General features: G+C 42.8%; 1 protein-coding gene across 1 annotated transcript; it reads left to right on the top strand.

The window, feature by feature from the left end:
* Window positions 1–4,816: 4,816 nt before the first annotated feature.
* On the top strand, window positions 4,817–13,954 carry opn3 (opsin 3). Its single transcript, XM_076286016.1, has 4 exons — window positions 4,817–5,350; window positions 7,896–8,215; window positions 12,377–12,628; window positions 13,114–13,954. Exons 1-4 carry the CDS (start codon window positions 5,032–5,034, stop codon window positions 13,378–13,380), a joined length of 1,158 nt encoding a protein of 385 aa, XP_076142131.1. The 5' UTR covers window positions 4,817–5,031; the 3' UTR covers window positions 13,381–13,954.
* Window positions 13,955–14,231: the final 277 nt, after the last annotated feature.

Raw genomic sequence — 14,231 nt, 5'->3', positions numbered from 1 at the left:
GAGTTAGGATGGTTAAGAAACCACTGCAGAGGAACAAGGTCAATTAATTAAACTATTATTAAACATGCTTGTTTGAAAACGATATCATGTTATATAATTAAAGCAATTTACACAAAATGTTACATCAGAGCAAGGACAGCACTGCTTCGGAATGAGTAGGCCTAGTTGTGTACATGATACACTTGAAAAAGCTTTATTGTGTTTGAGGGAAACAAATTCCAATATGAAATGTTTACGGGTCAAAAGATGAATCCCTACAAAGTTAAATGTTTCAGAGGGGATTATATTTTTGTAAGGCTGAGACTTGGAACATATGTGTGAAAGCTGTTGTGTGTGGGTGTATTGTGTACTACCTCGTGGATGTGTTAAATATAGTTGGATATCCAGGCTGCTGAAGTATGATTTCAAAAACTGTCAAACAGAGAGTGAGAGAGAAATGGAGAGAGAGGCCAAAGAAGAGTGTGTGTTTGTGTTTGATTGTGTGTTTGTGTGTGTGTGTGTGTGTGTGTGTGTGTGTGCGTGTGTGTGTGTGTGCGTGTGTGTGTTTGAGGAGGGGCAGAAAAAGGAAAGAGAGAGAGAGAGAGAAAGAAAGAGAGAGGAAGAGAGAGAAGCTATCCATTCAGTTCTCCATGATGTGAGGCTCTGTATGTGTGCCATGCCTCTCTTCTTCTTCTCTCAGTTAGAGAGAGAGAGAGAGGGTGAGAAAGAGAGAGGGAGGGAGGGAGAGAGAGAGATGGGGATGGAGGGAGGGAGCTAGAGAAGGATGGGCACAGGGGAGAGAAAAAACACTGGATGAAAGTCTGACCTACTTCCAGGAGTTCGGTCCAGGCCACCCTACTGTACAGCAGGACTGCGCCCTTTGTTTGATAAGTGACTCCAGTGGGACACATCAGTCAGAGGAGGAGGATTCAAAGGCAGCGTCTCTAAAAACCGAAGAGACGGGAGAATGACCAACTGTTTATGTGTTTTAGGCATACTCCCTTCTTGTTTTTGTGTACTACTTTGCTTGGAAAAATGCAACCTTAAATTGAAACCCTAAATCTGCCCAACTGTCTAACTTCTATCATTTTCGTTAGAAAATGTGTTTTTTTTTTCAGTCTAAGAGAGTACTTTGCATAAATCTCCCTGTGTGAAACGGCTCTGGGATTGTATTAGCTTTAATTTGAACTAGCTGCTGTCAGAAACACTTGCAGGTGTTGTCAGTGGATTCCTTCAGGGGGGCATTATCTTTGGCGTGCAGTGCCAAGGCTGGCACACCTCGCTAAAACCCCTTGTGAAGTGAATAATAGTGCTCGCCGTCTCTTGCCACGTGATTTGTTGCAGTGTAGCCTATTCACAAGGCTGGAGCTGAGATGATGGGTGCAAAGCACAGGCTTTGCTCTGTTACTCTGCTTTTTACAGTGCATGCAATGTTTATACCACTTGTTTAATGAGTATGCTATGCAGTTTAAATATACAGTACTTCTTTGTCATTTACCTTCACACACTGTTTATTACTTTCAAGGGGAAATGACACTTAACAGAATGATCACTTGTGCCACATACAGTATCAAAACAAGTCAATGTAGAAAGATGCCAAACCAATTAAAAGATATCATCAAGCAATATCCGAATCAACCAGTCAAGAAAGTTTTCATACAGTCCAAACATGATTAGATTAGATTAGATTAGATTCAGCTTTATTGTCATTTAGTAGCAGAGTACAGGTACAGAGCCAATGAAATGCAGTTGACATCCAACCAGAAGTGCAAAGAAGCATTAAATACCAAGTGCAGGTAGAGTATGGCTGTGTAGACAATAGAGATTAATAATGTACAGTGTATAGTGTTTTGTTCAGCAGTGCTACAGCCTCTGGAAAGAAGCTGTACCTGAGCCCATGGGCGGATTATGAACTTTCGGGCCCCTGGGCCCAGATGTATTAAGGGCCCCCAACTTATTGTCGTATATGTGGGAGGGGGGGTTTTGGGGCTCTCCCCCAGAAATTTTTACATTTTTTTGATGTGATTTCCTTTATTCTGGTGGATTTGGGGGATGGCCAATACTAAATTTTATCAGATTCATAGCCTTCATCCTGATTTGTTGATATTGAGGCAATGATTCCATGCAAAGGCTTGGGCTTCAGGGCCCCCTGAACCCTTGGGCCCCTGGGCCTGGGCCCGGTAGGCCCGTGCAGTAATCCATCCCTGCCTGAGCCTGCTGGTGTGGGAGCGCAGGCTCCTGTATCGCCTGCCAGATGGGAGTAGACTGAAAAGACCATGGTTTGGGTGGGTGGCATCCTTAACAATAGATTTGGCTTTGTTTGTACAGCGTTTATGATATGTGTCGTGGATGGAGGGGAGTTGGGAGCCAATAGTCCTTTGAGCAGATTTCACTACTCTATGTAGTGCCTTGCAATCAGCAGTGCTGCAGTTGCCGTACCATACGGAGATGCAGTTAGTGAGTATGCTCTCAATGGTACAGTAGAAGTCTGTTAGGATCCTAGGACGTGTGCTTTCTTCAGGATTCGTAGAAAGTGAAGGCGCTGATATGCCTTCTTCACCAGACTGGAGGAGAGACCAAGAAAGATTTTCAGTGATGTGGAACCCCAAGGAACTTAAAGCTAGACATGTTCCACCTCAGCACCGCTGATGTGGAGGGGGATGTGTGCCCTGCTCTTGGCTCTTCTGAAATCCACAATGATCTCCTTGGTCTTCTGGGTATTGAGTGCCAGATTATTGTCTTTGCACCACAGGGCTAGGTGCTGAACCTCATCTCTATATGCTGTTTCATCCTCTTCTCTGATCAGGCCCACCACTGTGGTGTCATCTGTGAACTTGATTATAGCATTGGAGCCATAAACAGGGGTGCAGTTGTGGGTGAAGAGGGAGTAGAGCAAAGGGCTCAACACACAGCCCTGTGGCACACCAGTGTTCAGGGTGATGGTGGAGGAGGAGAGACATCCTAATTTAACAGTCTGGGGTCTGTTACTAAGGAAGTCCATAATCCAGCTGCAGAGTGAGAGAAAGGGGAATAGAACATTATGTCCAATATTAAAATGTGTGGTTTAACATTCTGCATTATGTCCAATATTCCAGTATGTGGTTTAATGTTCTGCATTTCTCATTAGTGGGTCACTTTGATACTAAAAGTATGATTCTATGTAATGACTGTATGATATCTGTACTGTCCCTGTGTATATCTCTGTGTGACTGTATTTAGAGATAAGTGGGAATATTATGACTTTGCAGTGTTTCACTGTTCTGCATGGCTGCGTCAGTAGCTATCTGCTCCGGATTGCCAGGTTGCCACTAATCAGAGTCTGATTCAATGTAGTCCATGTGAGATGGGATGACCAACGCCATCTCCCGTCAGCCTGGAAGGATACTTAAACCCGAACTATTTCCTTGTCTAGTTAGAGCAGCTGATGGATCTTTAGGTGGAGTCATGCTGTCTCTCCCTTGATGCTCATCATTGTAAATAAACTCTGTTCCTGATTTTTTATACTATTGGTCTGACTGGGTCTCTATTAAATCTATGGTATCAAAATTACCATCAAGAGTAAGTTGCTGATGCCAAGCTGGCTGAACTTGGAGATCAGCTTGGAGGGGGGATCACAGTGTTTGGGGATCACAGTGTTGAATGCTGAATTGAAGCAAAGTCCTTTTAGGCAAGTCCCTCCACTCGGCGGCCATATACCAACGTTTTATGGGCACTCATCGGGCACAGTCTTTGGGTCGAACTGCGCGTGCGCAAGACTTCACGACACCAATCTTGCTCCAGCTGCGAGATCACAACACATGATTGGCACGATGTCTTCACAACACACCATATGATTGGCTCAATGTATTCACATCACACCACATGATTGGCTCAATGTATTCACATGTCGACGTTTTGCCGAGGAAGGGGTGGGATATGTGTAGACAACAGCCATATTGGCGTGACAAACTAGCCCCATGCATTTCTATGGAGTATTTTTTGAGTGCTGTGTCTCCACATTAGAAAGTCTCTGATTGAAGTCAATGAACAGCATTCTAATATATGTATTGGGACTGTCCAGGTGGGTGAGTGCCAGGTGGAGCGCTGTGGAGATGGCATCCTCTGTTGATCTGTTGCATCGGTAGGCAAATTGATACGGGTCCAGTGTAGCAGGCAGACATGATTTCAGATTACAACAACTCTATTCCAAAAATATTATTTTCAGTTCCTTTCATTTATTTACAGTATGAAATGTGCAATACATCTTCCTCTGAGAATTGAATGAAATAAACAAAGTCCAGTTTGTCTGTAATTACTTTTCATTATGATGTGAAGCTACAGTTCACCTTTAGGTGCTAAAAGTGCCTGTAGGAATTAGTGCCATTCATTATTGTCTCCAAAATGCCCTGTGCTTTAGGCTAGTCTATATTCTTCTTTCTCTGTGTGTGTGTGTGTGTGTGTGTGTGTGTGTGTGTGTGTGTGTGTGTGTGTGTGTGTGTGTGTGTGTGTGTGTGTGTGTGCAATAGAGCAATTTAATCAGTGCCACAAGATGCACTTAATAAGAATGTCCATGAGTGAGATGTAGTGCCAACTGTGGCATCCACTCTCAGGTCTATGTGCCCACAGGGGCCCATGTTGGATTCCAACCCCATGTCATTTCCTGATCCCATTCCCATCTCTCTACCTGTCTAATCAATCTTTACTTTACTTAAAAGAAAACACACCCACCCACCCACACACACACACACACATATATACAGAGATGTAGTGTTATAGCAAACATCTGCAAGCTTAGGAAATCACATGACCATGGGTGTACTCCACTTTTCCTCACTCCTGTATGGAGACGCTCATGCTCTCCACGTGACGCATGACGACGGCATGAGAATTAAATGTCAGTGGCACACTGAACTAAAATCTCTCAGCTACCTAAAATTGCTCTGATTTCTACTCCTCCACTAAGGTACTAATCGGATTACACCAGCGGCAGAATTTGGAAACGACATAGATCACGATGCCAATGCTTTTGGTTTTCTTGCATCGCGCAATGTTGGAAGCTAACTTCTTCACGCAATGAATCCTGCCAACCAAACCAGGACTTTGACGAACACGGAAAATTATCTTTTCGCAGTTGGTACTTACAAACTTCTCGCATTTACCATTGGGACTATTTGCGCACTGGGCTTTTGCAACAATGTTCTTGTTCTTGTCCTTTACTACAAATTCAAGAGACTCCGGACACCCACGAATTTGTTACTGGTCAACATCAGTATAAGTGACCTGCTGATGAGCGTCATTGGGATTAACTTTACATTTATTTCGTGCATCAAACGAAGATGGGTATGGAATTCAGCGACGTGTGTTTGGGACGGTTTCAGCAACAGTCTATTCGGTTCGTTGTTTTCTATAATTTTACGCCTGTCACATTTTCCAACTAGCTCCTAAGTAGGATGTTCTGTAATTATGCCACGAATGCGTCTCCTGTTTTGCAGAAAGTCTCACATGTCTTTTCTTTGAGAAAATATTTATCTAGAAGTACGATGTGTTGAAAGTTCATGCAACTTTAACCATAACACGCGTGTGTATCAGTTACCCTTTTAAATGCGTCGGGCTCGGCTGGAGTGTTTGACGCCCAGCCAGTTTATAAATGTTATACATTTGAACGCTTTTTAATATTTTTAATATCAATGTCGAAGATATAATAGATGTTTTTATGTCAATGTAGAACATATAATAAATGTACGTTTCTGCTGCACTGCTTCGCGGGTGAAAAAATATTGATGAAATAATGTCAGATAGCAGGTTCATTGGATTAACTAAAGGAAAGAGGGTGGCTTGCACATACCTTTGAGTATTAAGACGTTTAATTAAGTGCTGCTCACTTGTAAACTGGTGCGTAACTGGATCTACCGGACTGGATCTCTCTATAGAATTCCAGCATGCATTAAAATTATTGATGGATGTCATTGACTAAAGAGGCTCCGTAAATTATCTTTCTGGTCAACTGTGATCTCAGATATGTCGAGTTGCGAACTGTATTGTACTGCATTTCGTCCGAGAGAGACGTGTAACCTTTGCTGAGAACATGCATGCATCGCGCCCGGATATGACTACTTTGGCTACATAACTTCTCAGATTGAAAATGCAATTAAATCTTACTAGGCAATTGCAAATTGTAACCATTTTGAACATGGCATGTCCGATTGTTCCCGAATTATTAATAACACGAATGGAACAGCACACTTACTTTCTCCCCTATGACCTTTACAGCCTAGACTTTCAGAACCATATTGGTTTGTTGTTGCGATGTTCATTGTGTGTTTAGATAAAATGTTCAGTGTGTTTATTTACAGCAATGCTGTAGCATATGACCTGCACGGGCGTGTGTTGACGGATAAGCGGTTTTAAATGTCTGATTCTTTAAATCAGCTTTGAATGTCAAGGTGTATTAATTATCATGCTAAGTATGTATGTGCGCTCTCGCTTACACACACACACACACACACACACAAACACACACACCTGGGCACGCACAAACACATTTGTTGAGGCGCGATGCAGCTTATCTTGCCATCTGAAGATTAATGCTTCAGCATGTGCCATATACCCTCACGTCGGTGAAGCTAGGGCACGCTGTCAATTAGGCTACCTCCTACCCTATGAATAGCCAAATATGGGATATGCAGTAATGATGCTTTTTGTTGCCTCTGCATTGTATGCACCTGACCGAGTGTGGCAACTGACATAGAAAGCAGAAGGGGGTCAGTGACACAGTCTGTCTGTTAGCATATTAATGTCATCTGTCTAATATTTGGAGGTGAATGTACTGAACACACGCTCACTGCACGCTTTTGATACAATTTGGAGGGCTGCATTTTCCATTCTAGAGAGGTACAATCAAAATGTTGTAGTATGAAATGTATCACATACTGTACGCAAAAATAATCAGTTTAAACTGCTGACCCTATTGGCATTTTGTAGGTAGTCATTCATTAGAAATCAGATAGGAAACATGGAAATAAGTCTGTGTTTAACACATTCCCTGAGCGTCTTCATATTCTGATATGTACCGAGCGCTCTTTCCCGCTCATTTCCATGCACTCCTGTCAAATGTTCTTGGGTAGTTGGTTCATGTTGTCAATAGGCTACCACTCGGCTCTGCATATCGAGTCCCAAGATGCTCAGGCGGATATGGTCACAGATGCTTGGTGGTAGACAAAGTTTGGATTAAGTAATTATTGTGGGTTCCAGTTCAGTGATTGATTTAGTGACAGCACAGCTGAGTTGGGGGCTTGAGGCCACACTGATGAGATCAGATACTAGGAAGTTGAGGAGGGAGTCGGGAGTGTGAGGGCTTCGCAGAATATATGTGTGAATACAAGTGTGCAGGACTGATAATGTGGGGAGCATGCCTATGTTGCCACAGCCCTTTGTTCCCTAACCCTAACCCTAACCTACCCACCCACACCTCAGGCCTAACCCCAACCCTAACCGTAACCCTAACCTTAGAAATGTGGGAACATAGGGCTGTGGGAACATAGGGCTGACCCCATAATGGGAAGGATGCATAACAAACGTAAAACTACCCATACGCAACGTACAATTCCAAGCTGCACATACATATGTTGGTGTAAAAGGTTAAAATCTCCAAAGTAGCCTAGACCGGAGTTTTCTTTTGAAAATGCATAATTAAAAGTATAAACCTAACTAACTAAATATGTACTTCTTCATTGCTAACTGTGATGTCTTTGTAATAATATATTCCTAATATTGTACAACAACAATATTGTCTTTGTTATGCTCAGTAAATCACTTGTTTTCAGAGAATCATTAGAGCTAACTAGTATTTATAGGCACATTCTGACTGTTATGTTTAAGGTACACTGCTCTGCTGAACTGCACTGACCTGCTCTCTCCCCTGTGTGTATGTTCTCTAGGGATTGTGTCCATCATGACTCTCGCGGCGCTGGCGTACGAGCGCTACATTCGGGTGGTGCACGCCAAGGTCGTTGACTTCCCCTGGGCCTGGCGGGCCATCACGCACATCTGGCTGTACTCCATCGCCTGGACTGGGGCGCCGCTGCTGGGATGGAACCGCTACACGCTGGAGATCCACCAGCTCGGCTGCTCCCTGGACTGGGCTTCCAAGGACCCAAACGACGCCTCCTTCGTCCTCCTGTTCCTGCTCGGGTGCTTCTTTGTACCGGTGGGAATCATGGCGTACTGTTATGGCAACATCTTGTACACCGTACGCATGGTAAGGATTTTTTGGTTGTCAAACTGAATACACATGAGTTGTAGAAATCTTACTTTACAGAATGTACTTTAAGAAGGCGTGAGGCTGTTTCAACCAAACTGTCATGAAATGTAAACAGAAAAAAATAAACATTTGTATCACATGAGAACAGTAGAGTAGGCTATGCACAGTATAGTAGCAATCAGCACCTTGGGTAGTCTCTTACAAGTAAGGCATTTTGAGCCCTCTTTTGGTCTGGCCAACCAAAGTATTGCCCCGACGTGATATGCCATTGACCTTCCATCATTTTCATTTTGACAATTCTATATTATGGGTATTCAAAAGCAGAAATTTCATACTTAAGGTATTGTAATCACCCAAGACACCAGGATCAAGATTGAAGCTTTATTGTCAGAAACAGGGAACACAGCCACACCATCACAAGGCACACACAAGGATTGTCACTAACACTCACACAATACACTGACAGGGTAGCTACCGACACGAGGGTTACACAAAAGGCAAATGTAAGGAGGGTTATACACAGAACACCGTAACACACTCGTAATCCTAAAACAAAAGGTAAAACACACACATTTAACCGGCACAGTTTCCCCGAACCCCGCCCGCATAGCATTATGGGAAGCTAGCACTTACAGTCTGGAACACACCGACGCTACAGTATTCACATGTGCTGAGAGTGAGATAAAGTAGGTTAACTCCTGTTTCCCCAGGAGATGTGGAAAGGAAAACTGTGTTTTTGTGCGCAGTATGCCGACAGTGTTATTTGACTAAATCCCGTCCATCAGCTCTCGGTCTCTGCATCTCTTTATGATCAATCTTATTTTTCACACACCTCCAGAAAACATTCCTCTCACTTAAACGTCCATTCTTCCTCGCTGTCGCTGTCCGTATTCACTCACATATTCATGTCCGTACTTGTAACTGGGTCAAGACAAGTGAGGGAGACGGCATCAGCAGCACATTGACAGGTTTTTATCGAGAGGCCTTGTAGTGCTTCTGCGAATGTGTTGTGTTGTGGTGGTGGTGGGAGTAAATTAAGGCCAGCATCCACCAACAGCCTGTACTTTCCATGGAGCTTTACAGCTGTGTGGCACTGATCTTATCGGCTATGCGGCAGCGCTTGAAAGGGGCCCCGCTGGAGCCAAGACAGGGCAGCTGGAGGCTATCCAGGGTTCACTCAACAGTGGGCTATAGTTAGTGGCACACAAGTGGGGAGAGAGGTTTATGTGCACGTATGCCTGTGTATCTGTCTGTGTGTGTGTGTGAGAGAGACAAAGTGTGTATATGTATGGGTGTGGGTGTGTGTGTGTGTGTGTGAGTGTGAGTGTGAGTGTGAATGTGTAATTGTGTGTGTGTGTGTTTGTAGTGTGTATATTTGCGCGTGAGCTGACTTGCCATCCCAGATGTCTCATACGGTGGCCGCACTAAGCCAGCCTAAGCTTCATAAAGTATTTACGACGTTCAGGAAGTAAGCCGCCGTTACATCTACTCAGCGGCAACAGCCACGTGCGGTGGGGGTCTGCCACCGACTTCCCCGAATCCCGAAAGAACTGCATTCAGGCCTGCAGCTGACCGCCCTGAGTCATCATCTGTCCACTTCCATCCAGCCGACGCCGGCTGGTAATCGCAGCGACCGAGAGGCTGGCTCACAAACTGTGTGCCCGAGCTGCCAAAACACAGCGTATTTCCAGAGGCGAGAGCAGGGAATGGGACATGGCCTGGTGAGTCAGGACTTGGCTGAGTGGTTTTCTTTGCAGATTATTTGAAGTGTTCAGTGTAACTGAATATAGACATTGTTTAAGCTACGGACTGGTTGGCGCATGAGTGGATGTCTCGTTGAGCCTAATCTAAAATGAGAAGGAGAGAGTAATAGATTAAACGAGTGAAGGGCAAACTGACTGAAGGGATGGACTCATGGAAGCATGGAGATGAATGGATGGTGGAATGAATAAAAGGTTGGGCTGGATAAATGAGTCACATGATGGTATAACATCACTGAGCACTGGATCTCTGAGCGAAAGTGAACAATGATATAGTGATTACTATTGTGGTTTCAAAGGACATGGGAGATTTGATTGGACACTGCAATCCTGATTGAGCCATTTTCACATTGGGGTATTTCATCATAATGTAGCAAACATGATTGCAACATGGCCTTATTCTAAATCTTCATTAACTCCTAATGTTCTTCATAAGAAATAAAGAAAAATAGGCGTTACGTATAGGCAGGGTCATACTTGTTCATATATCTATGTCCATATATGTCTGTAGTTATGCATCTTAAATAACAGTTTGCTTTCAGTGACTAATTCTTTACCAACCAGCTAGTGTTTTTGGCCTCTGCCTTGCAGGGACACAGTTAATTTAGTTATTGACTGATTAGTTGTGTCAGGTGTGATTCTCCAGCCCAAAATGAGAGCCTGGGGTAAGGCCGTTGAGATATAAATAGAGAAGGTATTTCTTTGTGTGCCGTATACCCACAAGGGTACTACTTGCCTATGTTTGGCATGTTGTAGGAACTATGAGTGTGTCCACCATGTGAGTTTTGTGAGGTTATATAAAATGATATGATAAAATGACTATTTAGCCCAAACAGTGCTTTAGAGGTTGTTGTGTGTTCTGATCAAAGGACGGCGGATTGAGTCATGTTGGCTATAATCAGCGTTTTAGACTCCATTATCACCCCCAACCACACCAGCCACCAGCACAACACACCACACCACTCACCCTCTGTTGTTCTGGTTCTCTGAAATGTGCTGGCCATTAACACACTGCAGTCGCAGCATTGTGGACTTTGGCAGATATTTCTGGTTTGACAGACCATAATTGTCATGGACAAAACTTGTGATCTTGGCCTGACCCATTTTCAGGGAGTACTCCTGAATTAATGTGAGAATGATATTCTTTCCCTGTCACAGATCACTTCAAATGTTTTATATGTTTAACGGTCATGATTAAAATAAAAAAAATCTGTGATGTTAGAAATATAAGTTATAGCTTCTTAGTTAATTAAATATAAGTATAGCTTATTTGCTTTACGCTATTAGGTCATACTGTTTTTTCACTTTAGAATGCTATAGTATTTTGCACTTTAGAAATAAAGGCTTGCAGTTTGTTTTAAACCTTTTAGTCGCCCCACTGACGTTTCGGGCAAGACACCCTTCTTCAGCGTGATATGGGAATTCACCCAATAGGTGTGCCTAAAGTAGTACCTATTCAACCTTGACCCCACATGCAGCAAGTGTTCCCCAACAGGGGGAGCCCCAATTACAATTCAAGCAAACTACCGTTCATTATTGTGCAGCACAAATCATCATAATATACACTTTACAGAAAAAAAACAACATTCCAAACATCACAGCGCTACTTGCACTTTTACAAGAAACAGTTCAAAATGAGTTCTTCATTCATCCCATTAGGAATGGAGTCCCCAAACAGTGTATCCAATATGCCTCTCTTTGTAGCAATAGTTTTATCCATATTGTCACCACCATCCCTGCGTGGGATTTTCACCACTTTAATTCCCATGTACAGTGCTATGATTACAGTATGGCTGTTAAATTGTCTCGCTACTGATGATTGTGCTTGCATAATTTTTTTGTTTTTTCCAACATAATATACATCGCATGGACATTTGAGCAGATACACCACATATCTTGTCGTGCATGTGATTCTGCCTCCTGCTCTCATGTGTTTTCCTGAACTTGGATGTATAAACGTGTTCCCCTTAAAAAAAAAAACGTATTTTCACTTGAAAGAGTTTTGGTAGGCATTTGATTGGTTAATAAGTAGCCAATGTAAATTCCCATCCATTACAGATGGATTTTGAATAAATTAAACATTTATTTTTCTGAGCATGCTTATTTAATAAATGACTTTGTTTTTGAAGGTGATCATTAAGAATAAAATTATATATTTTTAAGCCCGCTGGACTAGGTCAAGACCAACTAGAATATTTGGCGAGACCCAATGTCCGAGACCAAGAAAAAGTCCAAGTCCAAATACCAGGGAGTCCAAAACCGTAAAAAGAATGTCTCGAATCCTACTGATGTAGTAACACTGACTGTAACATTCATAATCATAAAGTATATCATGTTATATATAACATATAACATGTCCATGTTCAGTGGTTTAAAAACTCTGTTGTGGTTTCTACAGCTGCGCTCCATTCAGGACCTGCAGACAGTGCAGATCATCAAGATCCTGCGCTACGAGAAAAAGGTGGCCGTCATGTTCCTGCTCATGATCTCCTGCTTCCTGGTGTGCTGGACACCATACGCTGTGGTGTCCATGATGGAGGCCTTTGGCAGGAAGAGCGTGGTCTCACCCACCCTCGCTATCATCCCGTCCTTCTTCGCCAAGTCGAGCACAGCGTACAACCCAGTCATATACATCTTCATGAGTAGAAAGGTACATCAGACTAGAAAACAGACCATGAAAATCAAAATCAAGTGGGTGCTCCACAATATTGGCAAAAAGTTATAATATATTTTGTTATAAATTGGTTACAATGTATAATATAATATAATATAATATATGACTAATTTATTAAATGTTCCGTGGGCTGGCAGAATTGGCATTTTTCCGTTTTTCAGAGTAAATTGAGTTTATACTCAGTGTATTAAAGCGTGACATTTCACTTGATGTATTAGTGATGTTTAATATCGACCCTGAAATCAGTATCACATCACCACAGAAAGATTCACAAAGAGTAATTTGTTGTGCATTACTCTACCTTTTTAATTGAAATGAAAAAGGCAATTTAATTTGGCTTTAAAAGTGGTGACACTGGGCCAATTATCAAATTATTTGTCTCTGTACTGCATTGTTTATTTATTCAATTTCATATTCTCAGACGATTTTCTACTTTTGGCCTTTGTTTTTTCCTCCTACAGTTTCGCCGGTGCTTGTGTCAGCTGCTTTGCTCTCGCCTGGTCCGGCTCCAGCACAGCATCAAGGAGCGCCCCCTGGCCAGCGAGGAGCGGCCCATCCGCCCCATCGTCATCTCCCACAGCCGCCCGAACCGGCCCAAAAAGAGGGTGACCTTCAGCTCGTCCTCCATCGTCTTCATCATCACCAGTAACGACGCACAGCCGCTTGACGTCCAGTCCAAGTGCGACAGCACCACGGAGGTCAACGTCATCCAGGTGCGTCCACTGTGACCTCGCCACAGCGGGCGTGGAAACGTTTCACCCAAGACAAGCACAGCAAAAACCCACTCAGCACAGAGTTGCTCCTCCACTCTCGGAGACAGCACAGTAACATGGACCTCACCCGTGCTCAGCTGGAATCAGCATGTTACACTGTAGGCCATGTTCACATTCAGGTATTTATGACATATCATTCTACGAAACATGTAGCACCGCTAAAACCTTTTTACTCAGAAGGGCCACCTTTGTGTGTGTACAGTATAAATATCAAATGTTACACTGAGTTCCTCATCCCTACCATCTGGCACCTGAGGGGATTACTGTGTTTGTTATGTGAAGTCATATTACATGAGGGAAAGACTATTAATGGGATACTGAATCACGGATTGACTATTGAGATTATATATTGAGTGGATTGTTTTATGCAGTACTTTTGTGGCTAGGAGATAAACATATTCTATATGTTGTGATGGATCCACTATGGATGAAGTATGACTGAGGGAGATGAATTTTGCACATCCTCATAAGGTTTTTCAGCACTCTTTATTTTGTATAGATCTAATAAAGATATCATATTTTTAAGCTTCTCATGATTTTGATGTCTTTTTTTACTAAATTGTTTCACAAAAATGTTTCACAAACACCAGCCAACAAAATTGATGCCAGTTTTCCCGCTATTCAAGCTTGACAAATGCCAGGTCCTTTTCAGTTATATTATGCTGTTGTGTCTTTGGTATAAAAAAAAATTAGGTCTTGTCCCTCCTCTTTTGTTGGGAGCTTATTGTTTAAATGGCATTTTCCACATTGTCCGTGTTTGATTTCTAAGATGGATGACTGAACCCTGTGATTTGTGGTGTGCTGTT

Source organism: Alosa pseudoharengus, unplaced genomic scaffold, assembly GCF_046254945.1.
Source record: "Alosa pseudoharengus isolate Yale_2024_CS ecotype anadromous, Long Island Sound unplaced genomic scaffold, YU_APseudo_1.1 YU_APseudo_1.1_scf_15, whole genome shotgun sequence".
NCBI lineage: Eukaryota > Metazoa > Chordata > Actinopteri > Clupeiformes > Clupeidae > Alosa > Alosa pseudoharengus.
The sequence above is the reverse complement of the archived record's forward strand: the minus strand, read 5'-3'. Positions and strand labels throughout refer to the sequence as shown.

What these genes read in the sequence shown, in the direction of transcription:
- opn3 (XM_076286016.1), top strand. Translation starts at nt 5,032, where the DNA reads ATGAATCCTGCCAACCAAACCAGGACTTTGACGAACACGGAAAATTAT. An exon ending in TTTCAGCAACAGTCTATTCG is followed by an intron (nt 5,351 to 7,895) that starts GTTCGTTGTTTT and finishes TATGTTCTCTAG; the next exon opens with GGATTGTGTCCATCATGACT. An exon ending in TCTTGTACACCGTACGCATG is followed by an intron (nt 8,216 to 12,376) that starts GTAAGGATTTTT and finishes TGGTTTCTACAG; the next exon opens with CTGCGCTCCATTCAGGACCT.